The sequence below is a fragment of the Nycticebus coucang genome, chromosome 2 (assembly GCF_027406575.1).
Source record: "Nycticebus coucang isolate mNycCou1 chromosome 2, mNycCou1.pri, whole genome shotgun sequence".
In the NCBI taxonomy this organism is placed as follows: domain Eukaryota; kingdom Metazoa; phylum Chordata; class Mammalia; order Primates; family Lorisidae; genus Nycticebus; species Nycticebus coucang.
The window spans coordinates 177978580-178004375 of record NC_069781.1 but is presented as its reverse complement, the minus strand read 5'-3'; the positions used below and the strand labels follow the sequence as shown (position 1 = coordinate 178004375).

General features: G+C 51.3%; 2 protein-coding genes across 2 annotated transcripts in view; both read left to right on the top strand.

Annotated features, from left to right (window-relative positions):
* Positions 1-2723: 2723 nt before the first annotated feature.
* Positions 2724-21716, top strand: LOC128598607 (polycystic kidney disease protein 1-like 2). The gene is made up of 11 exons (XM_053609200.1): positions 2724-2751; positions 4447-4564; positions 6651-6858; positions 9691-9811; positions 10540-10681; positions 12451-12627; positions 14370-14515; positions 15190-15384; positions 18316-18447; positions 20051-20233; positions 21072-21716. Exons 1-11 carry the CDS (start codon positions 2731-2733, stop codon positions 21198-21200), a joined length of 1572 nt encoding a protein of 523 aa, XP_053465175.1. The 5' UTR covers positions 2724-2730; the 3' UTR covers positions 21201-21716.
* Positions 21717-22198: 482 nt separating this feature from the next.
* LOC128598601 (polycystic kidney disease protein 1-like 2) overlaps positions 22199-25796 on the top strand; it is a 49159-nt gene continuing 45561 nt past the window's right edge. The window contains exons 1-4 of the mRNA XM_053609187.1: positions 22199-22547; positions 23260-23391; positions 24598-24820; positions 25310-25503. Of these exons, the coding sequence (XP_053465162.1) occupies positions 23260-23391; positions 24598-24820; positions 25310-25503 (549 nt within the window). The 5' untranslated portion in view covers positions 22199-22547. The remainder of the gene's footprint in view (positions 22548-23259; positions 23392-24597; positions 24821-25309; positions 25504-25796) is intronic.

The following is a 25796-nucleotide window of genomic DNA, read 5'->3' as shown; positions in this document are numbered from 1 at the left end:
ATGGGGATGGAGAGAGAAAGTGTCATCATGCCGCCTGGCTGGGGGACAGACTGGCTGGCACCAGCCAGGGCTGGAGGCCACAGAGCACATTTGCATTTAATCTGAAAGGAACAGAGAGTCTTTGAGAGCCGGCTGTGAGATGAGATCTGCAGGCAGGAATGTGTTGAGAATCTTGGGGTCTCTAGCCACCTGCCTGCAGCTCGCCCCCATCTCATAGGTGTATTAGGAAGTGAATGATACGCCTTCAGCAAGGGGCTTGACAGAAGAGTCAGCAAAAGGTTCTAGAAGCAAACCACTGGAACTTCACTGGGTATCTGGGGTCCAGCTTGAAACAGGAAGAACCCAGCATTTGCTGAAACTGGAAAATACACATAGTACACAGGCTGTAATCCAAATGCAAGTTTAATTCTGTCTCCTATGAAAGTAACTCCTATAACAGGGGAAGTTTATGTCTCAGTCATCCGTAAAATCTTTGGCTGCCTTGTGACATCTTTGCTCCCTCTGAGGTGATCAGCAGACGTCTCCTCCCCCTAAAACCAACAGATATGGACTCTTCCAGGAGTTGCAGGGTTGAGAGGAAGGACAGGGGACAGGATAGGAACATTTGGCCTTGGCGGTGCTGGCCTAGCAGAAGTTTGAAGCTGCCTCTTTCAAGCAGGAGCAGCTCTGAGACCCCAGCTTCCTGCGCTGGGTGTGTGTGCGGGGGTGATGCTGTCCCTCTAGCTGGCCACATCCAGTGGCAGCTTCTCCCTGGCCACCTCCCTCTCTCTGCTGCACGCTCCTCATTCTCCAAGCTCTCTTCACATTCCTTCTCACCAAGACCCACATTTGGCCCATAGAAAATCCTTACCTTTTTTTTGGCTTAAACAACTAACATGTACTTCATAAAGTTCTGTAGAAGTCTAAGACTAAGGAACTGACAGATCCGATTCTTAGCCTGTTTTTTGGCCTGCGCCCAGCCAAATGCAGTTACCCCCTCCCAAACTGTCCCTTCCAGGGCATGAGGAAGGAGGTTGCCCAGGGGTTCTCATACCTCAAAGAGTACATGTCAAGTTTTCCAGGGGAGGGTCCCCTCTGAAGACCCTCTCCCTACACTTGAAAGGAGGAAAAGGTACCTCCCCACCCCTCCCCACAAGGGGAGAAGGGATGGGACACACCGGTGTGAGCAGGTGTTCTCGGATGGATCTTATACACCCTTCTCGTCCCTCTCTGCTCTCTCAGCCCTTCGTCCAGTCCTGTCGTGTCTTTCCCTCTGGGAGATCCCTTGTCTAATCTGACTAATGGCATTTGTGTATCCTTTGGGGTTTGCTCTAGCCCTGGCGCCCTCCCATGAGCCATTTATTTCTCTCGTGAGGGTGAAGCAACACCGCCCCATGCCCACAATGCCCACATGCTATTCCTACCATGGTTTAACACTTAACTGTCCTACATGTCTACTAGCTGATAAAGCCCTGGAGGACAGGGACCGTGACTCTTCATGTCTGTGTCCCAGAGCCTTGCACCATGTGCCTGGTATACAGCAGGAATTCATTCAATGCTCCGAGGGTGAAAGATAACATGCTGTCATAGGTGGATTGGAGAGAAACAGGCTGAGAGATAAGCTAAACAGTTACGGACAACACCTGTAACTCTCGTAAGCTGAACAGTTATGGACGACACTCGGAATTATCTGTGTTTTGCATTGCAGGCACCTTTCTGGTCACTGTGCTGGTGAAGAACGCCTTCTCAAACTTGAGTTTGGAGATTGGAAACATCACTGTCACAGGCAAGGTGTTTCTACAAGGGGCCATAAAACCTGTTACCCAGGAGTTGAGGGCATTGCACTTACTTGAGATCTTGTGAGGGGCTGTTCAAAATAGGTCTCTGAATATACATCTCATTCTACAAATATTAAGAATTCTCTCTGGCTTGGTGCCCATAGCTCAGTGGTTAGGGCGCCGGCCACATACGCTGGGGCTGGCAGGTTCGAACCTGGCCCGGGCCTGCTAAACAATGACAACTCCAACAAAAAAAAATAGCCAGGAGTTGTGGTGGGTGCCTATATATAGCCCCAGCTACTTGGGAGGCTGAGGCAAGAGAATCGCTTAAGCCCAGGATTTTGCTTGAGCTATGACGCCATGGCACTCTACTGAGTGTAACAGAGTGAGACTCTGTCTCAAAAAACAATGAAAAAAAAAAAGAATAACTAACCTGTCTGGTTAACACAGTCCATAAAGGGCCAATAGGAGGGTACAAACACACACCATCGTGATCCACACCGCTACCGCCAGCTCACTAGAGTTGACCATAACCATCTCTCCTCACTGCATAGTCGGTAAGGTCAGGCTGGTAGCTTGAGATTCACTCTGGTGGGAATTTTTGCAGCCTGGGCGTGAACACTATATACATCAGGGCCTCACTCCCAACCCCTCCACTGGCAGTTAGGTACCCATTAGCAGGATGACCTGCCTCTGTCTGACTTTTAACTCCTGTGTTCTTTCTTTATTGGCAGCTGCCTCTTTCTTTACTACTAACTCCTATCTTTAGCTCAAAGGTAGACTAGATGGTTTTCTTTTGACCCATTCCCCTATGACCTGAATGTTTGCTGTGTTCTCTTTCCAAAGATAAGGGGATGCCCTGGGGACCGTCTAACTCTACCTCTTGGCAACGTTGTACAAGGTTTTCAGCCAAAGCTTGATACCCATTCTCACTGTGTTCACAGCCCCTGGCAGTCTCCAAGAACCTTCTGAAATGAAAGCTGAAGAAAAGAATGTGAGTATTTGAAAGAAAAAAGAAAAACCTTTAATCTTACATGACAAAGATATCCAAGCACTCTGTCTTAGTTTTTGAGTTTTGTTGTTCGGTCCAAGTGGTCCAAGTACCAGGAATTCCCAAGACTCTTTGTACCTTTGAAAAGAGGTACAAAAGGATTGAAACCAAGCCCAGAATGTTCTCTAACCATAACAGAATTAAGTTATGAATCAATCATAAGCTATCTAGGCTATGTAGATATCTCTTAGGTATCTTGAAAATTAAATAGTCAAGAAGAAGACACAAGGGAAATTAGAAAATATTTTTAACTAAATGACAATGATAATATAACCTATGCAAACATGTGGAATGCAGCTAAGCCATAATCAGAGGGAAATTTATAGCTTTCTAATGTAGCTTCATATTAGTCAACAGGCCCGTGTTCTTTAGTTTTCATAACAAGACTGAGTCTTTACCTCCTTATGTTGAGATTGTTCATGCATGCATTTATCCAATAACGAAGACTTATTCTGAATCTACAATGTTCGAGGCATGACATTCAGTGCTAGAGATACCCTGCCTACATCAGGCTTACTGGGTGAGACTAACAAAGAAATTAGCATGTAATTAAGAATTGTGTTAAGTGTTTAACAAGAACCTATTGGGTGCAGTGATAGCCACTCATAGGGGTGGTCTGGCAAATGTGATCAGACAAGGCCTCTAAAGAGGTGACAGTGAAGTGGGCACGTGAAGATAAGACAGTCGATGGAAAGAAGGATGAGAGCTTTCAGGGTAGGTGGGATAAGAAGGTGGGGAGGCTGGAAATGGCCTGAAGCCAGTGTGGCTGGAGCCTGGTGGGGCAGGTTGGGGGAAGAGACAACAGAAAAATAAACAGAGGCCAACCCACGTGGGCCTTAGGTGCTGCGCCGAGGAGTTTGGATTTCATTCTTAGGCCACTGGGGATTGAGTTCCACTTATTCCAGGCCAACCATTCTAGGCTTGAGCAAGCGTTGGGATTGTTTAACAGGTGCCACCAGAATTTACTCTAGAACACTGCATGCATCCTGCCAAACCTTCTTGCTATAAGCTATGTGCTCTTCATTGCTACCCAGCTAACCCTTCTTCCCCCTCCTCCTCTGGGAGCCTGTCCTCAGGGGCATCCCCCCCCCCCACTCCTGCTAGCTGGTTTATAAAGGCAACAGCCCTGCACCTTTCCTCAGGGCCAGACACAGTGATAAGCAGACTAAATCACAGCAACCTCAGGGGCAGATGCTGTCAAACCCTGGGAGAAACAAAAGCTCAGAGAATTAGAAATTGGCTGGAGGTCACAGGCAAATGATCCAGTCTAAGACTTGAACAGCCCCAGGGCCTGCATCATTGCTCAAGCTCCCCCCTCTGAAGCACTTCTCCATCTGGTTTAGTTGTCCCTTGACCTGCCTATCCTCACTGTTCCCCACAGACAAGGGCAGACTTGAGTCTCTTTATTCCTGTATGTCCAGCATCAAGCCCAGAATGGCCTCTGCTAACACAGTTGAAAGCATGGTGGACCCTGAGCCCACACTTGGAGTAAGGTGGCTTACCCAGCCATTCAGAACAACATGAGGGGAAGCCAGGCAGATGGGCTGGGCTCTCTCTTCACTCTGGGGTGGAGGGCACCCTGTGGTGAGGCTGAGTTAACCACTACGGTGTTCCCCTTGCTGGCTGCTTTTTCTGCAGAATGATAAAGGCGACGTGGAGGTGTACATGAAGCCTGGTCCATACACAGATCCTTTCACAGCGGTGACTTTGGGCTGGCCAGACAATGACAAGGATTTGCTCTTCCAATGGTCGTGTGGTAGGTGGTGCTGGAGTTCTTGGATTGTCCTGTCTCACTCAGAAGTGAAGAATATTCCCAGGTTCTAAACATGAGGACAAAAAAGTGATGAATAGCAGTCAGATTTTGCTCTTCTTTTTCTTAGTCTTCATGCTAGCATTACTTGTGCCTGACATCTTGTGCAACTTGTATGTGCCAGAGATCGCAGATTGCGTGGAAATGGGAGGAAGGGGAGAGCAGTGGTGGACCAAGAGGCTGGTTCTGGATGCTGGCAACAAGGGGTCATAAAGAATTTAAACACAGTAATAAAACCAGAATCCCAAACAATGCAAGTGAAAAAATATTCTAGAGGCTGGCAACAAGGGGTCATAGAGAATATAAACACAATAATAAAACTGGAGTTTCAAACAATGCAAGCGATAAAAATACTCTCCTCCCTTCACCGGTACGCCCTTGGCATATCATGGGGAGCATGTCTAGGGGGAGGAAGTGAGTTTGGCATTTTCCAACAAACGAAGATGGTACCATGGGAGCTCTTTTTTTTTTTTTTTTGTCACCATCAGTAGAGTGCTGTGGCGTCATAGCTCACAGCAACCTCCAGCACTTGGGCTTAGGCGATTCTCCTGCCTCTGCCTCCTGAGTAGCTGGGACTACAGGCATCCGCCACAACGTCCAGCTATTTTTTTGTTGTTTTTGCAGTTTGGCTGGGGCTGGGTTTGAACCTGCCACCCTCGGTATATGGGACCAGTGCCCTACTCAATGAGCCGTCCGTGGGAGCTCATTTTTAGAAATAGTGTCCTCCCTTTCTTAGCAGGTATATCCCAGCTTCACACATTCTCTTTTGGAAATAAAATGAATGTCGTTCACACTGTGGATATTGCTTTTGTTTTACCCTCCTTTCTACAAATTAGACTTGTGTATTTGAATGTTGTGGTATGTTCTCCATCTTGAGTTCTGTAATAACTGTGTAATAGACCCTCGGGTCATTACCATCATTGATTTACCAGTGGCCTCTAGGTTTAGGTTGTTTCAAATTATTTGCACTTATACAGAACACCATAATGAACATCCTTATCGTCCTGTCTTTATTTGCATCCGGGGTTACTTTCATAAATAAGTTTCTAGAAATGGAATAACTGGGTCGAAAGTCATGCAAAATGTTAAGGCTGTTGATGTCAATTGCCACAGCTAATATTCTTCTGAATATTAGTTCTCGTTAAGTGAATGCAGAGGGTACAATGAACGCAGAGGTGATGCACCTGATGAACTTGACCCCTGGGCATATCTGGGCATGACTACCATATGGGAGGTTGTGAGGAGGGAGGTATTGATGGAGAAACATCAGTCAACAGAGAGGGCTGGGTGCAGTGGCTCACACCTGCAATCCTAGCACTCTGGGAGGCTGAGGTGGGTGGATCGCTTCAGTTTAGAGTTCAAGACCAGCCTGAGCAAGAGCAAGACCCCCATCTCTACTAAAACAGAAAAACTAGCTGTGCGTAGTGGCACATGCCTATACTTCTAGCTACTTAGGAGGCTGAGGCAAGAGAATCCGTTAAGCCTGAGTCTGAGATCGCTGTGAACTATGACATCATGGCACTCTAGCCTGGGCAGCAGAGTGAGACTGTCTAAAAAAAAAGAAAAGAAAAGAAAGAAACTTAGGGAACAGCTAAAGTAAAGAAAGAGATGACACAGCAGTCTCCCAGATGGAGGTGCAGCCCACGGAGACATAGGGCTGTGCACAGCCTCGTCCACATGGAGTGACAGGGGTAAGGAGCTGCTGGGACAGTGTCGTGGAGCTGTTGATCCTCCTGCCACAGGCCTTCCTGATCACCAGTGTGAGTCACCAGTGCAAAGCAAGCCAAGTATCCCCTGCGAGTTTGCTCAGTCTGAGTGAAGCAAGGGTCATTTTCCCAGAAAAAATCTTCTGCAGCACCATTCCTGGAACCTGCATTACAAGTGACATTAAAAAAAAATCGAAATCTCTGTTTGGAGCTGATGCTGTTATTCATGACCACTTTGTTCTAAAAGCCCCAAACCAGAAGGTAGCAGCATGTGCCAAGTTCATGGTCATGGGTCACTGAGTCCAGCATCTGGCCATCTCTTGCAGGGCGCTGCTGGACTCAGTGGAGCGACTGTGTTGAGAGGCGGCTGCTCCACACAGACCAGAAGGAACTGGTGGTTCCACCATCCTGTCTGCCACTGCCCAACTCTGCTGTCACCCTGCGCCTGGCTGTCCTGAGAGGCCAGAGGCTGGAGAACCAGGTGGAGCGATGCCTCTACGTGTCTGTTGCTCTGGAACTCAGACCTCGAATCAGGTGGGGACTGTGGTCTAGGGATTCCTCCAGGGCTGTCATTCATTCATTCAGCCCCCAGTTTCTGAGAGCCAACTCCTGCTGGCCCTGTTAGGGACAGAGGTGAGCAGACACATCCCCATCTATTCTCCTGGGGGCTGCCATCTGGGGATCAGCCCCTACTGTGACAGCTTCCCCAACTGTGGGATCAGAGAAGGTGTTGCTCAGGAACAAAATGAAGGAGGAGGAGGAATTAGGTGGGCAAGGAGGTGCGGTTGGAGAGGGAACAGCGTGGGCAAAGGGAAGGAGCAGAGAGTCAATAGGAAGTGAAAGAGGCCAGTGTCCTGATTATGGAGAGACAGGGGCAGGAAGAGGCTGGTGGGACAGGCAGGGCCTTGCAGGTCATGTCAAGATTTTGGTCTTTTCCCTGAGAGTTCTGCAGGGAAAGCCACCTGAGGGATTCAAGCAGGTGGGACACATGCTTGCATGTTGCTTTAAAATACTCTGGTGGCAGAGGAAAGAATGGGCCAGAGGAGGGAAAGGGAGGAGGGAAATGCTGCAGGCCCCTGCAGGAGTCAAGGTGGGAGGTCAAGTTGGCTCAGCCTTTCAGCATTAAAGGTGACATTTTTTTAAATCAAAATATTTATTTGGGGCTCGGCGCCTGTGGCTCAAGTGGCTAAGGTACCAGCCACATACACCTGAGCTGGCGGGTTCGAATCCAGCCAGGGCCCACCAAACAACAATGATGGCTGCAACCAGAAAAAAAATAGCTGGGCATTGTGGTGGGCGCCTGTAGTCCCAGCTACTTGGGAGGCAGAGGCAGGAGACTCGCTTGAGCCCAGGAGTTGGAGGTTGCTGCGAGCTATGATGCCACAGCACTCTACCAAGGGTGACAAGTGAGACTGTCTCAAAAAAAAAAAAAAATATATATATATATATATATATATATATTTGGAGCTACCAATGTTATTGTTCACGATGCCTTTCTTCTAAAAGCCCCAAACCAGAAGTTGGGTTCCTGTGTTAGGTAAGAGAGCAGGCAGCTCCCTCAGACCAGGGTCTCTTTACAGGTGTGGGCAGGGCTAAGGAATGAATGGGGGACAATGCAGGGTGACAAGAGGGGAGCCCTTATCATTCCTAAGACCAGAGGTGAGACAGTGTTAGTGGAGCCCCTGGGAACAGGTGCTGCAGAAGAGGGTCCTCCCAACAGCCTCTGCTGTCAGAGAACGATCAGGGAGAGTGGTGAACAAATCCTGAGGCTCTGCTCACAGCCTCCCGTCATCAGCGCTTCCCATCCCTGGACCTGACCAGAAGCAGAGGGTGCAGGGACTCAGGAGGGGCAGACTGCAGTCTTCCGGGGCAGAGTTGGTGGTGACTGGAACAGAGGGGCAGGTAGAGAGCACCCTACACATGAGAACCTGAACAGACATGTAGAGAGAAGTAGGAAGATTCAAGAGCCATCCTGGGGGATGGACGGGACATACAGCAGATGCCAAAGCCATCTCTTATTGGCTCGACGGAATGAGTAGGACATTCAAGGAGGCCCAGGGCTCAGATCCAGACAGGGTGGTCTGTATTCCATCCACCCACATGGGACAAATCACGGAAGCTCTTTGAACCTGGTTTCCCTGCCTGAGCTATGGGACTTCTGACACATCACTCCCAGGGCTGTTGTGAGCAGTGGAAAACTAATAGCCGTGGAAGTCATTTGTGCATGGAGTGTGTGCTGTAAAGCTGCAGTGTTAGCTTATTGTTATTTGGACTAGGAAGAATCAAGAAATTGTCTTGTCTCATCCCCTCACATTGCAGGGGAGGGGGGCTCAGGAGATTAAGTCATTGTGCTGGTGACTTTTGTAAGTGGCAGGGACAGGATTCAAACCCATTGTCCTGTCTCAGCCTCAGCACTCTGCATATTCTCACCACGTGGAGAGGATGAAACAGAAATTCTGTCAAGCTGCCAACCCCTCCATCTCCATAGCAAGGCTATGTCCCAGCACTGATTGGGCAGGGTGACTTTTATTTCATTTTTCATTTGAGCAAATGCCATTTCCCACCCTCTGAAAAGACTTGAAAAGGACTGGGCAGAAGACCATCCCAGAGGTCTGTTTTAGCCCATTTTATATTGCTTTAAAGGAATAATTTGTGAAGAAAAATGGCTGGGTGCCATGGCTCACACCTATAATTCCAGCACTTTGGAAGGCTGAGGCAGGAGGATCACTTGAGGCCAAGAGTTACAGACCATAGTGGTCTGTCAACATAGTGAGACCTTGTCTCCACAAAATAAAAAATCATTAGCTAGGCATGGTGGCAGGCACCTATAGTCCCAGCTGCTCAGGAGGCTGAGGCAGGAGGATCCTTGAGCCCAGGAGTTGGAGCGAGTTGCAGTGAGCTATGATCAGACCACTGAGCTCCAGCCTGGGCAACAAAGCAAGACCCCACTTCATGGTTCTGGTGGCTGGAAAGTTCAAGCTTGGGCCCCTGTGTCTGGTGAGGGCCTTGAGCTGCTGCTTCCTCTCCTGGTGGAAGGCAAAGGGGTGCAGAGATCACATGGTGATCAAGGAGGAAAGAGAGAGAAGAGGGAGGTGTCAGGGTCCTATTAACAACCAGCTGTCAAGGGAAAGGGCTCTAATAGAGCAAGAATTCACCCACACCGCACACGCACACGCACACGCACACACGTGGAGAGGATTAATCTATTATTCATTAAGGAGCCACCTATGCCCCAACCACCTCCTATTAGGCCCCACCTTCAAAAAGGAGGATCAAATTTCAGCATGAGGCTGGAAGGGGACAAACACCCCAACCACCACAATGCCCCAAGAAGCTTCCTGGCTCTGTCCTCTGTGTGCCTTTCAGCTGTGACAAGAACTGTGGGCCAGTGGACGCTGGAGAGGACGTTCTGCTCAGGGTTGCCCTGGGAGACAGCTCCCCGGAGGTCACCTTTAGCTGGTATTTAGACAGCACTCCAACAGAGAAGGTAAGGATGGGACAACCTCTCAAAAACATGAAAAATCTATCTCCCCCTCTGATCAGCCAGACCCTTGTCACATACCTAGTGGTGAGACGGGGCAGGTCGGCCCCATTCAGAGCCCATTGCGGGGGATGTACTGCAGAGGAGGGTCAGGGACCTGTCAACAGGAGGATGGCTATAAGGGAGTGAACTTAGGAGAAATCCCGCAGCAGATGCCACTGACGTCTCAGCCAGCTCCCCTCTCCAGGCTGGCACCCCTGTCCCAGCTGCTGTGAAGCAGCCGTCGGCTAACAAATGATGGCCGTGGGGTCAGACAGCCGCCCCCAGGCCTGTGCCCTCAAGGAAGGCAGCTTCTGTGGTATAGCCTATGCTCAGAGCTGCCGGGGGAGGAAGGCGCGGCAGGCTGATTCCTCCTGAAACACTTCTCTGGCTTCCATCCTCCTCTGCCCTGCTTCTCCCCAGGAGTGTTCTCTGAGACTCCCCTTCAATAGATGACCTCCACACAGACCCCCCGCCCCCCCACCTCAGGCTCTGCTCCCAGGGAAACGGCCCCAAACACCCCAACAAGGGTGGAGCCTGGGTACGCCAGGTCAACCTCCCGAGATACAGCAGGAGCCTGCCCTCCACTCATCAGAGGTGAATCTGAAAGGCCCCCAGCAGTCAGAAGCTGTCATCGTGCTTAGATCCGGTGGCCCTGTGACAGCTCAGGGGCCCTGGATGCTGCTGTCTTGCAGGCTGAGCCCCTCCCGGATGCCTGCACACTCAGAGGATTCTGGCCCAGCTCTCTCACTCCCCTTCAGAGCAACGCCTCCTCCTTGTTGCTGAGCAGCTCCCTCCTGCAGAGCTGGGGCAAGGTCATCAGAGTCAGAGCCACAGGTGGGAAGCCTCCCTTTCACCTCCTGCCAGGGAACCAGGATAAACAGAAACATGGGGCCTGCTGGTTTCACAAGGCCAAGGGCTGTTGTGCAGGCTGGGTGTGAATCCCGCCATGCCACTTTCTACCTGGGAGATGTTGGGTAAAAAAATTGAACCTCTCACTGCCTCGATTTCCTCCCATGAGAACTAGTGATAGTCAAAACACCTGCCTTGGGATGGCTACCTCGCAGGATGAGTGCAATAACACCAGTGGTACAACCACGTCATTTTGGGGTGGTGCAACCTGCGTGTTCTGCCAGGGTAATTCAGAGCTTCTCATTTAAAACAAGCCCAGGGTGGGAAATGTAGATTCTCAAAAAGAGGGAGAATAGGGGGAAGGAATATTCTTTTTAGGAAGAATTCCTTTGGTTCTATGTTTCCCGAAGTGGCCCACAGACCACCTGCACCAGAATAAACTGGGGTTCTAGTTTGGGATCAGGTCCACCCTAAACCTTCTGAATCGAGTCTAGGCTGAGGAATTCATTTTAATGGGTAAAGTTTTCTTCAGAATACTTCCAGGCATACTCTCTTTTTGAAAGCCTAGGTGACTATTCCAGGCCTGTGAGGTGTTGCTACAGCTCAGCTGCCGGGGTCTAGGAAGATCATGGGCTTCAGGGTGGGATCAGCCTGTTTCAAGATCCTGGTTTTGTTCCTTCCTGACTCAGTGATCTTGAACATGCTATTGTTTCCCGACTTGCTGCCTTTTTACAAGATCTCCAAAAAGAAGTTGTTGTTATTAGCCCCATTTGATAGATGAGAAACTGAATCTCAAAAACACCAAGCCTGGCCAGGCCTGGGGGCTCACACCTAAAATCTCAGCACTTTGGGAGGTTGAGGCAGGAAGATCATTTGAGAACGGGAGTTTGAGGCCAGCCTGGGCAACACAGCAAGACCTCATCTCTAAAAAAAAAAAAAAAAATTACAAAACGTAGCCAGGCATGGTGGCACAAGACTGTAGTCCCAGTTACTCGAGAGGCTGAGGCAGGAGGATCACTGGAGCTCAGGAGTTTGAGGTTGCTGTGAGCTATGATGATGCCACCGCACTTCAGCCTGAGTGACAGAGCAAGACCCCAGACTTAAAAAGAAAAAAAAAATCTCATAAAGATAATGCAACTGTCATGCACCCATTAAAAATAAAATATTTTGGGCAGTGACTGTGGCTCAGTGGGTAGGGCGCCGGCCCCATATACCTAGGGTGGTGAGTTCAAACCCAGCCCGGCCAAACTGCAACAACAAAAAAAAAAGCTGAGCATTGTGGCGGGCGCCTATAGTCCCAGCTACTCGGGAGGCTGAGACAAGAGAATCACCTAAGCCCAAGAGCTGGAGGTTGCTGTGAGTTATGTGATGCCATGGCACTCTACCGAGGGCAATAAAGCGAGACTCTGTCTCCACAAAAATAATAAATAAATAAAATAAAATATATTTTTAAAACTAAAAATCAAAGTCTAAGGTCACTTGGTTAATAAATCGCAGGACTGAAATTCAAGCTCTGTTCTCTCTGTCTTCCCATATTTCTGCCCAATGTCTCAAAGTGAGACCCTCAGGTCCCTTGCATCAGAGAGGCGTTAGACATGTAAATTTCTGGGCATCTCCAGCAAGGTCTCAGGCTCCAGTTCAGGAGAGGGGCCCAGGAATCTGCATGTTTAACAATCTCCTTGGGTGATCCTGAAGCCTGATTGCATTTGCAGAGCCCACATGCGCCCCTAAGCACCATCTGTCTTCTCCTCTAGCACTGACCAGAGATGCCTTCGGGGAGGATACCTATGTGGTCAGCACCCTGCCTACCCCCGAGGTGCCTGCCTGCGCCATTGCCCCACGGGAGGGAACGGTTCTGACAAGCTTCTCCATCGTCTGCAATGCCTCCGCCGCCCCCGGCCTCCTGCAATACTGCTTCTGCCTGGAATCAGGTACTGCCAAAGGACACTGCTCCCCCCTTAGCTCCTGGGCTCATCCTCTCCCAGAACAGGGACCCCTCTCGCTCCTATGCCCACAAAAGGTTGGCAGGAGGGTGATGCCCCTAATCCTTGGCCCCCACCCCCAAGGCACCGACCCACCCAGCACCCCACAGAGACATGAGAAGCAGGTCTTATCAGTGGCTCTTCCACAATTGGAAGCCAAAATGTTCTCTGTCCTAGCATGGGAGACGTTGAAAGGGAGAAGTGAGTGAGGATACCCACCAGAAAGACCATTTGGGGCCACCACCAGCACAGCATCCCCAGCACACACACTCGGAGTAGCTGTGACCCCTTGGCACTCCAGAACTATTCAGGAGAACAGAAATGGGTTGGGATCCTGCTTCGAGGGTGGCGCGAGGAATGGCAACATGGCAGGACCTGCTGAGCTGGAAGGAGAACGTTTTTGCAAAGGTTTATGCAGGCGCCGAACATGGCAGACCTCCCCACATTGCTAAGACCCTGCATGGCCTCCCTCCCATCATGCTAACAACCCATCCCCCTGGCGTTGGCCGGACAGGCAGGGAGAGCAGCCCCAGTTGTGTTTGTTCACCCAGTTTGGTGAACAAACTGGGCGATTGGTGCCTGGAGGGTTCATCTGATTCCTTGTCTCCTCCCAGTGGGGTCTGGCATTGTGTGGCCCTCATATGGGCTCCGAAATGTCCTAATCAGATTGTAACTTTCCTGTAAACTTGGGCATTGGGAGTGTTGCTAGGATGCTCCCAATGTCCAGCATCAAATGTCCCGATGATGTAAGTGCTGTGCCGTGTTTAGGGAGGGATGGGCCTAAGCGCTTCAGCTATGAGGAAGTGCACTTTTCATGGGGCCCTGCCAAATAGAAGCGGAAATGCAGGGCCATTAAGAAGACTGGGACTGGGGCTGAGCCTGGGAGGAAAAAACTACAAGCAGGGTCAGTAGATTTCATTTTGGACCCAAATCTCACCAAGGGAAGAGATCAGGACAGCTGTCCTACTTCTGTCCTGCCTGGTGTGGGTTACCAAGAAGGCAGGAGAGTGTGGCCAAGGAAACGTGAGTTTCGATGGCAAGTCAATGGTGTCATGACTGCCCGCTGTACAATGACTAGCGAGCCCACTGATGAGTCGTTGCTATCTAATCATACAAAGGGCATTCATTTATTCATTCATTCATTTTTACAACAAATATGTATTGAATGCCAGGCTCTGTTCTTAGTGCCTGAGATAAACAGCAGGGAGCAAAACAGTGACAGCCCCTTCCTGGTGACATGGCCGAGACAATGGGTAAACAAAGACATACGCGGTGTAGGAGTGACCGTTTCAGAGACAGCAATTAGGGAAGGGCTTTGTGAAGGAAATGACACTGGAGGGAGCTTGCCTGCCTTCTGAGCTCCCTCATCCCTCCTCTTCCCCTTTCTTCTTATCATTTGGTTTAGTGCCTTCAAGTTTTTAAATAGTCAATGGGTTTTTTTTCCTGCAGTTTCTTCCAGATCTTAGTAAATTTATTGCATAGTTACAGTGACCTGCACTTACTTAGAGAGGACAGTGAACCAGTGTGCATGGTGGTCTACTCCCTGAAAGCGTGGAACTCCAAGTACCTGCCCTGATGTCAAGAGCTGTGGCTTTTGTGTCCTGGTGACCAGACTCTGCCTGAGTTGCTATGTTCCTGGGGCTTGGACATGCCCCCGCCCCCCAACAGCTGGTCAATTTTTATTTTGTTAGGTTCCTGCCTACACTGTGGCCCCGAACCTGTCCTCCCATCCATTTATCTGCCACTTGGAAAAGAAAACAGTGACTTTGTGCTGACGGTGGTCATTTCTGTCACCAATCACGCCGGGGACAGACAGCAGACCTATGCAACAGTTAAGGTAGGCGGTGGTGTGGCCACTGTTTGTTTACTGAGAAAACTTCCTGACCAGTGTGAACCTCACCTGAAGGGTGGCCAGATGGAGGGCAGCCAAAGGCATAGCTGGATGAGCCACTGATTCATTGATTTCTTCAACAAACGTGCACAGAGCTTCTACTTTGTGCCAAGTCCTAGGAACACAGCTGTGGACACAACAAGACTAACTAGTTTTTACCTGGGCACATTGTATGACTTAGTGGCCAGGACATGGGTAGGATTGGGAGCTGGGGCAGGGATAGCCAGAAGGACACTGGCATGAGTCAGGCCAGTGCATTCAGAGAGCTCAGAGGAAGGAGGTGCCAAGAGAGCCAGCAGGGATGCAAAAATGAAGCTTGGATAAAATCCCAAGAAGATTTCAAGGGTCAGAAGCCAGGTGGAGGTGGAAGGGATTGAGAAGCAGATGAGCAAGCAGTGATCGGGGCAGCAAGGACTTGCCAGAGGCTCGAGTTGAGCAAGGCTTGGCTCTGGTGCCTGTACAAGTGGATAGCTGCCCTCCAGCCTCACGAAGTCCCCAAGAGCCTCCACACCAGGCTGGAGGCATCCAGGCCCGCTTGGCTTCCCTACATGAAAACCTGTGACCTCAGACCTCAGGTCCCTGAACGAGGACCGCTGAGCACATTCCCGGCTTCCCAACAGGTGAGACTTGGAGACGTGCAACTTGAGGATGGAGTATTCCAGGCTGCCGTGTCAGAGAAAATCAGCACCACTCTGCAAGGCAAGCATGGCCCAGAGAGGCTCCTCCAGCTGGCCAAGTCTGTGTCCTCTGCACTGAACCAGGAGCGCCAGAGCCAGGGCTCTGGCCAGCAGCTAAGAATGGACACCAGACGGAAGGTGCTCCCAGGGGTTCCTTTCACACACTTCCACCGGGGCCCAGGGTCTGTGTGCAGCCACTTGGGTTTAGGGATCAGAGGCCTGTGGCATCTCCCACGTGGTTGACATCACCTCCCTCTCTGGTCCTTGCCAGTGACGCAGAGTGATATAAATGACCTTGACAGCCTGATTTCCTGACTTGCCTTCATGGAATCACAGGCTTCTGGGACCAGAGGGAAAGTGGAGAGCATTGCCCCACATTTAGTGCTAAATACCCTTCGTACAAAGACAACAGAACCAAGGCCCAGAGGGGAACAGTGACTTGGGGTCAGTTACATGGGTAATGCTTTATAGTTGGCGTTCAGATGTTGTCCCAGCTTTGTCACTTACTGCCATCTGCATTGTCACCAGCCAGGGACTGAACCTCTCTCAGCCTCAGATTCCCTCTCTGAAAAAGAGAGAAAAGAATACTGTTTCCTGGGAGGCACCTGTGGCTCAAAGGGGTAGGGCGCCAGCCCCATATGCTGGAGGTGGTGGGTTCAAACCCAGCCCTGGGCAGAAACTACCAAAAAAAAAAAAGAATACTGTTTTCCTCACAAAATGGTGGGGAGAGTTAAATATGAATTATAATCCCAGCAGCTAAGGGTCAAACTACAAAAATTGCCCACATTTAGCCAGTTTTAAATCACAACGTGGCCATTTCATATGTTACCATCTGAGAGTCTGAACAATGATCGCAGAATCTGTGATTATGTCCATGCTCGGCGCATACACACACATACCCCTGCCAGGCCCAGAGGACAGAAGAAAAACTTCTGGGCCCCTGGAGGGTTTGTAGGGGAGTCCTCTAACATGGTGTGGGATGCAGGCAAGTACTTAATATAAGAAGCAGCGGCTGTCAGAGTTATTGGCCTACAGAAAGCAGTTAACACACATCGAGCACCTTCTATGAACTGCCAGACTCTGAATTAGGGCTCCATGGATGTGTAATCCCCACAACCACCCTAGGAGGTCAACTATGAGGTCCCTTCTTTGTTATAGATGAGGAAACAGAGGCCTCGTGAACCAGAGTGGCTCGCCTGGGGCCCAGTCTAGTAGGTGAAGATGGAGATTTAAACCCAGGTTGGCTCTTCCCCCCTTCACACTCCAGCCTTCTGTCTCAAATTAGCAAACCCCCTACCATACACACACGCACTCACATGCAGGTGCTTACATGCACACACGTGCACACATGCCTGGCTCTCGTTCTTGGCTGTATTCTTTCTGTGTGGCACCCGTGGCAAACTTCCCTATGGACATCTTGGGGGTCCCCAAGCCTAGAGACCACACAAGCAAACCCAAGGTCTCCCCATGAGCTGTCAGGGGCCTGGCAGGTGACAGAGGTCTAACTGTGCAACCGAGGAGATCGTAACAAGAGCTCTGTTGAGACAAGCATGGGCAGGGCTTAGGGAGGAGAGAGCACGCAGGACCCCAGGGGCTCCCTGATGACCAGAATCAAGAGGCAGCAGCTGCCCGGAGTCAGAGCTCCCTAGCAGGTGGTTTTCAGAGAATGAGGCAGCCAGCCCGCTGTGACCTGGGTTGGGGGCATCTGGAGAGTAAACCCCACCCCTCTCCTGCTGGCCCTTCTGCTGGGTCAGGAGAGGGTGCCATTTCCACATAGCCCCAGGGAACACCCCAGCCCTATGAACTGCCAGGATACAAAAGATGGAGGAGAATCTGCAGGAGCAAACAGGAGATTATATGTGATCTGAGTTTCCCTTCTGGAAAATTCTGGGACGAGGCTCCTAACATGCAGGCCCGTTCTTGCCACAGCCTGCATGGCAACCTGTCTGCGCCCAGAACTGCTGGCAACTCACCCAGACCCTGCAGCTGCCTTGAAAGCCCGTGTGTCAGAGTGAGGTGCAGCTCAGTGGGGTCGTGACAGGGGTTGCCACGATCCACATCTAGCTACTGAAATCTAGGTTAAAGTTGCTTAAAATTAAATAAAGTTACAATTAAAGATCTACTGGGCAGGGATGAAATGAGATTCTTAGGGATTTTCTGACATGGCCTCACTAGTGCGTTGTGGCCAGTTCAAGTCTCCTCGTCCCCTCCCCTGTGAAGGCACGCAGGGTCCCCAAAACTCCAGCAAGGCCTCCTACCCATACTGGGACATTTGGATCACAAGTGCCACCCTGAGACCCCACTTACTTTTAAATAATGCCGAATTGTGCAGCTGTGGTCTGAGGATTTGGAGAAAGCCTGAGACATCATGTGTGGGTTTCCCACAGCTGCTGTAACAGGTGATTACAAGTTTAGTGGCTGAAAACAACACAGATTTATTCTCCTTCAGTTCTGGAGGTCAGAAGATTGAAATGGGTCTCACAGGCCAGAGTCAAGGTATGGGCAGGGCTGCGAACCTTCTGGAGGCTCCAAGGGAGAACTGTTCCTTGCCTTTTGCAGCTTCTAAAAACTATAAGCACGGGCTCCCAGCATCTTCAAAGCCCTCTCTTCCCCTTTCCTCCCCTGCTCTCCTCTCCCTCCTCTTCCTCCTCTTCTCTCTCTTTCTGTCCTCCCACCTCTGCCTCCATCCTCATATCTGTTTCTCCGACCTGGATCCTCCTGCCTCCCTCGTAGAAAGCCCTTGTGATTACATGGGCTCCACCTTTTAATCCAGGACACTCTCCCTGTCTCAGGATCCCTAACTATATCAAATCTCCTAAGTGATTTTGATGAGGTATCTTTTGCCACATGAGGTAACACGTTCCCAGGTTGCGGGGATTAGAATGTGGGCATCTTTGGAAGGCTGTTATCCTCCTACCACACCTCCCCTGAGGCAAACCGAGCCCTGAAGGACTTCCAAAAACCCCAGATGACCCCGGTCACTCCTGTGACCCCATATCTTTCTAAAACAACCTCATGGAGCCACTGGGATTACATTTCCTCTCCCTGCCTGTCTCGCCCTGTGCCAAGGTCAGAGAGCGCGTGCTGGGGTCACTGTCTATGGTCACTGCCAGCCTGGAGAACATGCAGCAGGTGCAGGGGCTGGCGGAGGCGCTGAGAGAGGTGACCCGCCACAGTGAGGAGCTCACCCCCTTGGCCCAGGTGAGTGGCTCCCCTACCCCCTTGAGCCCACCAAGAACAAGACACCCTCTTCCATGGTTGTGGGGGGCAGCCCAGCTGGGCATAGATCCAAGGGGCCCCTCAGTTATGGGGCTCTCCCGAGGCCACCAAGCACTCCGCCGCTGTCCGTCCGCGGTCCTGCATGGGTAATGCATGGGATGGTGTCTTCCGCTGGGAGTGAGGGCCTGTCTGTCCATGCGCGCTCTTGTCACCGGCTGCCCGACAACTTGAGGCGGGTAACGGAATCTCATGAATCTTTGGGTGCCAAGTGCGCGTCCCGACATTTCTGCTGGGCACCCATATCCCCCAACTTAGCACACACAGCCCCTGCCTTTCCTTGCCTGGAGGACTTCTCTGACCCCAGGGCCCACCCTACCTACCCACAGAGCAGGGAATTCATGCAGCACTCAGCAACTAATGGGTGTGGGGTACCTGTACCCTCCTGATGGGTAATTATGAGCAGGACTGAGCCCCAGGAGACGGGGGCGGGCCCACCCCTGTACTGGCTTCCACCCTTCCCTTTCTTTTCCCCACCAATGTTTCCCTGATCACCCCTAAATAAATGACTTGCCCTCAAATCCTTGCCTTGGGATCATCTTGTTGGACAGCTTAAATTAAAACCCTATGTTTGCAGGGTTATGTCAGCCAAGGGTTTAAAAGGAACTATAAAAACAGCGAGAGGGGAGAGCCACCCTCCCCCTCAGCTCCTCCACCCAAAGCTGGTCTCTGTCTCAGGGCCGTGGTGCTGCTGCTGTCACACTTCCCCCTCACTCTCCCATTCGCTCATCCCGCTATTACGTGAGTACACCCTGCGTGTACACACACCTGTCTGCACTCACCCCCGTCCTCCTATTCACTTATTCACACGTTGATTCGTTCATTCATCCCACAAGCGGTTCCTGAATTCCAGTATGTGCTAGGTTCTGATTGTGCAACTTGTTGACAATTCAGCAAATTACACAGATACGACCAGGCAGCTGAGACAGCAGACATTAGATAAATAATTTCACAAATACATATGTAGTTACACAATTGGAAAAAGTGCTATGTCCGTCCATCCACCCTCCTATCCACCCTTCATCTATCCAGTCTCCTTCCTACTCATCCTTCATCCCTAACCACCTATCCATCCTTCATCCATCCTTCATCCACCCACCTATTGACCCACCTATTCACCCTCCTATCCATCCTCCCATTTATCCCTCCTTCATCCACCTACCCATCTGTCCATTTTTCTGTCCTTCACACATCCTTGCATCCTTCCATCCATCCATCCTCCATCCATTCACCCATCGTCCGATGCTCCCTCACCGAGGCCCACTGTGTGCTGTGTACAGGGTGCTCTGGGGAGGACTCAGGGTCTGACGAAGATACTGTGCTGAAGAAACTCAGAGCACTCCAAGGAGGGAGGATCCGGCCTGGGGTCAGAGACACAGGCAGCTATGTGCCCGCTCCAGCCCAGCTCCCCCCGGGCTTGTGCCCCTCCAGGCTCTCCTCCACTGCAGTCCTTGTCCCTCGAATGCCACCGGGGGGGGCTGTCCCAAGCAGGGGCTCACGCTGCTTTTCCTTCTTTGGGTGGACCCAGCGGGAGGCCAGCCGGGCTGTGCAGCATGTTGGTGAGGCCCTGTTGACAGTGAGTGCCAAGGCCCATCCTGAGGACCAGAGGCGCCAAGCAGCCACCAGGGACCTGTTTCAGGCTGTGGGCAGCATGCTGGAAGCTTCCCTGAGCAACAGACCAGAGGAGCTTGCAGAGGCCAAAGGCATCCAGGTGGGTGTCCCGGCCACACATGGACCTCACACGCACTGCTCACACTAGCACTTCGGGGTGGAGCTTCCTCCCCTCATGAAGAAACTGAGGCCACAGGGTTGAAATGTTGCCCAGGGAGCTGGGAGAAAAATTTCAGAGGCACAGCTTCTGGGAGGCGGTATGTGTGGTGGGCAGAGCGAGGCTCTGGAACAAGGCAGCCTGAGTTCAAATCCTGCCCCTGTCACTCAGAAGGCTGTGACTTGGGCAAGTTACAGAGCTTCCCTAAGCCTTCTTTCCTCTTCTGTAAATCAAGGCCCTCAGCCTCATCCAGGTAAGCTGGCAGCTGGAGAGGTTGGGGGGACCCCCAACCCCAAGTCTGAGTGAACTCTTGGTTCATTTCTGCAAGATCTCAGAAGAGAGGCTGCTGCCCAGAGTGGGAACAGGGCAGCCCCAGCGCTCTGGGGCGACACAGCCTCCTGGATGGAGCCGCAGAGCCTACTCTTGCTATGCCCCCTTCTTTATTGTGTGGGGCCATTGCACCAGCCAGGAAGAGCTGAAAGACAGTCGACACACGAGGATGTTTGCACGCATCGGGCACGCTCAGACTCTAATGCTCATGTACCCACACCCCAACACACACACACACTCATGTGCAAACTCACACTGGGAGGCACTTGGACACTCACACTCACACAGAGCCTCAAACCGCAATCACACACTCTCACGGCTGGCAGGGCTGTCTTCCTCCCTCCCCCCGCCTCTGCCGGTCCCTGCTGAGAGTCTCAGTTAGCTGGTGCCAGTAAGCAAAGGTGATGTAGCAGATGGGTCCACAGCGGCATTCTCCTGCCTCCTTTCCCAGACTGCCACCGTGCCCCGGCTGCTCAGAGCTGTGGAGTGTGTGCAGACTGCCCTCCTGCTGGGGAAGCTGCCCAGAGGCCCACCAGCCATGCTTACCACCCCCTCCGTTGCTGTGTACACAAACAGGTGAGAGCTGCCCCATGGGGCCCCGAGGAAGGTCTCCCCCAACATCGATCCTTCCACACCTACACCCCCCCAAGACCCGACAGGAGCTGGAGAAGTGCCGGCTCCTGTCACTGGGCAGGACTCTCCACCTGGGAAGATCCCTGCTGCCGTGTCGTGCATTTGTGCAGCACAGGAAGGGAAGTGTTGAGTGCCCAGCCCAGGGTTGGAGCCACCTGAAGGAGTCCTGACAGGTGGGTCACTCCCCAGCTGTGCGGGCCACAGGGCTGACTGAAGTAGGACCAGCCCGCCATTACCCATGTCCCAAGGATGTCTGGCCAGCCCGTGGAGACTCAAGATACACTGGCCTTGAGAGTCTCTCCATGGGGGCGTTTCTCGTCTCTGACTGCTGGCCCATCCCTGGGATGCCCTGACCCTCCACTCCTCCACCTGGGAGTAAAGGCTGGGCCATGCCACAGGCACCACTGGGACCTCTGCACTAAGCACGGTGCCAGGGTGACCCTCTTGGGTTCTGGGGACAGTTTTGCAAAGCAGCATCCTTTTCAGAGGTAGGGTCTGAAACCAAGTCCCAATCTGATTCTATAGAATAAGGTCAAAGAACAGAAAAGATGTGGCTAGGAGCCCATGGGCATCAGAGGCCGGTTGGGGTGAGTAGGGAGACAGCCCTGCAGGAAGGCCTGTGTCCAGGCTCTTTTTTCATGCAGTAAAGTTACTGGTGCCTTGTCATGTGCCAGCATGGTGCTGGGCATCGGGGGTACAGCGCTAGACACAGCCGGCAAACCCTGTCCTGGTGGAGTGTCCAGGCCAGCACAGGACATGTCAGCCACCTTTTATTCTGATTCTGCTGATAGAAACATGCAGAACCATTTCAAGCAGTATTTTTCAACTTTTTCATCTCCCAGCACACTTGACCCTAGAGTTAAACTTCCATGGCACACTTAAACTATGTTGATCAAAAAAAGAATATACTTATTATGCTTTGAACTTGTTTCAGAAATAATTTCATTAATGATCTTTAAAATTTTTCATGACAAACCTAAACTGCCCTCATGGCACACCAGTGTGCCACGGTACACCAGTTGAAAATTACTGCACTAAAGGGATGAAGATATGGCTGCCCACTCTGGGGGAAAGCCAGGCTTCCTGCAGTGCAGGAGGCGTGGGGATCCCCCTCGGATGCTGACTTTCTCCTCTCTCCCCGGCACCTCGGTTCTCTCCCGTGGCCAGAATACAGCCGCGGAGCTGGCGAGGCTCCTCTGTGCACGTCTCAGATGCTAACTCTGCAACCTTCATCCTGCCCACCGGCTCATCCCTACGCTATCTGGAGGACATCCAGGAGCTTGTGGACATAAGGGTAACAACAGTAATGATGCGGGGACAGCCCTTTACAGTCTGCAAAGCACTTCCTCCCCATGGAGGAAGTGCTCATTTATACCAATAAGGTATAAGCTACTGCTCATTTATACCAGTAGCAGCCCGGTTGATGCAAAGTATTATCGTGCCCATTTTACCAATAAGGTTCAATGATTTCCCCAAAGACGCATGTGGCCCAGCTGGGCTTCTGACCCAGAGATCCTGGCCCCAGATTCATCCTTTTTCTACTGTGTTGCTAAATTTCTCCAGCAGTCAGTTCATTAGACATCGAGCTCATCCAGCTTAGTGCCACAGCTGGGAAATGGCAAACCAGGGCTCTTTTCCATCCCCAAATTGGCACATCTGACCATTTGCTCCTTGAGGCTTAACAAAAGCAGAACAATATCTTTCTCTTAGGTATTTATTGGCTCTTTGGAAAGAAAGACTGGGATGGCCTTATATTCCAGTAACTCCTCAGCCAAAGCAAGTCTACTTGGGTTTGCTATGGCCAGCTCTCTGGGGCCACAGCCATACGGGAGAAACTCTCCAGGGAGACCAGCAGCAGCTGGAGGCAGCCTCCTCCTCCTGCCCCCACCCCCACCCCACAGGGCAACCCATCTGTCCACTCTTAGGATCTTATCATTCACATAGGGGCCTGTTCATGTTCCAGCCCCTCAGGGCTCTTACACAATAATCCTCATTCTTGGTTTCAGATGATGAGTTTCCCAAAGAGCCCCTTCCAGGCCCAAAGTCACTTTGACGTCAGTGGAACTGTTGGTGGCCTCCGTCTGACCAGCCCTAGTGGACAGCTTATACCTGTGAAGAATCTGTCAGAGAATATTGAGGTAGAAGTTAGGGGTGTCATCAGAATTCAGATGGCATTTCTGTCTTCTCTTTCAACTTTGTTGGGATCAAAAGTTGGTTAGTTATAAGAAAAATAAAGTGGCCGGGCGTGGTGGCTCACACCTATAATCCCAGCACTCTGGGAGGCCAAGACGGGTGGATTGCTTGAGCTCAGGAGTTTAAGACCAGCCTGAGGAGGGGTGAGACCCCTGTCTCTAAAAATAGCTGGATGTTATGGCAGGTGCTTATAGTCCTAGCTACTTGGGAGGCTGAGGCAAGAGGATTGCTTGAGCCCAAGAGTTTCAGATTGCTGTGAGCTATGACACTGTAGTACTCTACAGAGGGCAACAAAAGTGAGACTCTGTCTCAAAAAGAAAGAAAGAAAGAAAATGGAAAGAAAAGAAAAAGAAAGTGATTAAAGAAGAGAATCATTCAGGGCGGCACCTGTGGCTCAGTCGGTAAGGTGCTGGCCCCATACACCGAGGGGGCGGGTTCAAACCCGGCCCTGGCCGAACTGCAACAAAAAAATAGCCGGGTGATGTGGCGGGCACCTGTAGTCCCAGCTACTCGGGAGGCTGAGGCAAGAGAATCGCTTGAGCCCAAGAGTTTGAGGTTGCTGTGAGCTGTGACACCACGACACTCTACCAATGGTGATATAGTGAGACTCTGTCTCAAAAAGAAAAAAGATTTTAATGATTTTTTTCTAGTCTTCTGTAGTTTCTCATGAATAATCCCAGTTTTTACCCATGTCCCTGTTCTCATCCCTAGAGCCTGTGACTATGTTTCCCGAAGTGTAAAATGGACTTTGCAGATGTGTTTGAGTTCAGGATCTTGAGATGGAGAGATTATCTGCCAGATTGTCTGGCAGGCCCGGTGGAATCACAGGGTCCTTATACAAGGCAGGCAGACAGGGAGTTTGCTACAGAAGAGGAAAAGGTAATCTGATGGCAGAGCAAGAGGCTGGAGTGGTGGGAGGCAGGGGCTGTGAGCTGAGGGATGCAGGCAGCCTACAGAAGCTAGAAAAGGCAAGGAAGCAAGTTCTCCCCTGGAGGAGCTCTGCCAACTTCAGCCCTGGACTTCAGAACCTTAAAATGACAAATGCATCTGTTCTAAGCCGCCCAGCTTGTGGTCATTTGTAATAGAAGCCACAGGGAACTAACGCCATGTTCCTCCTGGTACAACCTCGACTTGATTGTTTCTGATGGCAGATTCTGCTGCCCCGGCCTCCAGAAAGACACAGGGAGCTGACCGTGTTGAACCTGACCAGTCCTGAGGCTTTGCGGGTGAATGTGACTTCGGGGGAGGCGACTTTGGGGATTCAGCTGCACTGGAGACCCAGCATCCGACTGACACTGAGCCTGGGCTTTGGCTACCACCCCAACGAGACCAGCTATGATGCCCAAACACACCTGCTGCCAGCAGCAGCTCCAGGTAGGCCTCCCCAAACACATGAGGTCAGAAGCCACGGCAGGGTGGTGGGGAACCTACCTGGCATATTCAGTGGTTTATTTTCTTTGGTGGCATTATTATCATTTGCCAATATTAGGTAAGTACTTACTCTGTCCCGAAGAAGCAGACAAGCACTTACAGAACTGACCTCATTATAGTCCTCATGATAACCCTGGAAAGTGGACTTTCCAGATCAGAACAGAGAGGTTAAGTAACTGGTCTGAGGTCGCACAGCCAATGAGGAGCAAAATCAGCATTTGAGCCCTTGTCTGTGTGACATAGCTCCACAGACTGGTGGGGAGTGTCCCTTCCGTGCTCCCGGTCTCAGGGGGAGACGGTATTCCTAGGACATTGGCTAGGGGTGCCACTTGCATCTTCTTCCCTGCCAAGTTACCTTGATTCCTCTCTCCTACGATGTTAGCCCTTGTCTCAATGTGGCTTCGAGCTGACCCAGCGCCCTCTTTCCTCCAGATGAGATGTCCACGTGGATCCTGAGCCCACGGGACCTGCACTTTGGAGAAGGTGTCTACTACTTGACTGTGGTCCCTGAGGCTGACATGGAGCCTGTCTCTGGCAGGGACCTAACAGTTGGCATCACCACCTTCCTGTCCCATTGTGTGTTCTGGAATGAGGTTCAGGAGATGTGGGACAACTCCGGCTGCCAGGTAAGCAGGGAGAAGGGAAGAAGAAGGTAAGACTAGGGTAGGCTTAGTCTCAGCGCGTGTGGGACCCCTTTTAGTGCCCCTGGTATGGGGTCTTGTGTCCCTCCTAGGGGAATTCACGTATGCTGTTCCCTGTGCCCGGAATACCTCCTTCCCCCACTCTAGCCTAAGCGTTGCCTCCTCAGGAAAACTGTTTTTAAGTCCTCGACTAGGTCAGATTTCCCCTCACCCCACAGTGCCAGACAGAGCCTTTAAAGGATGTCTGCCTCCTCGGGCCACTGGGAACCCCGTGAGAC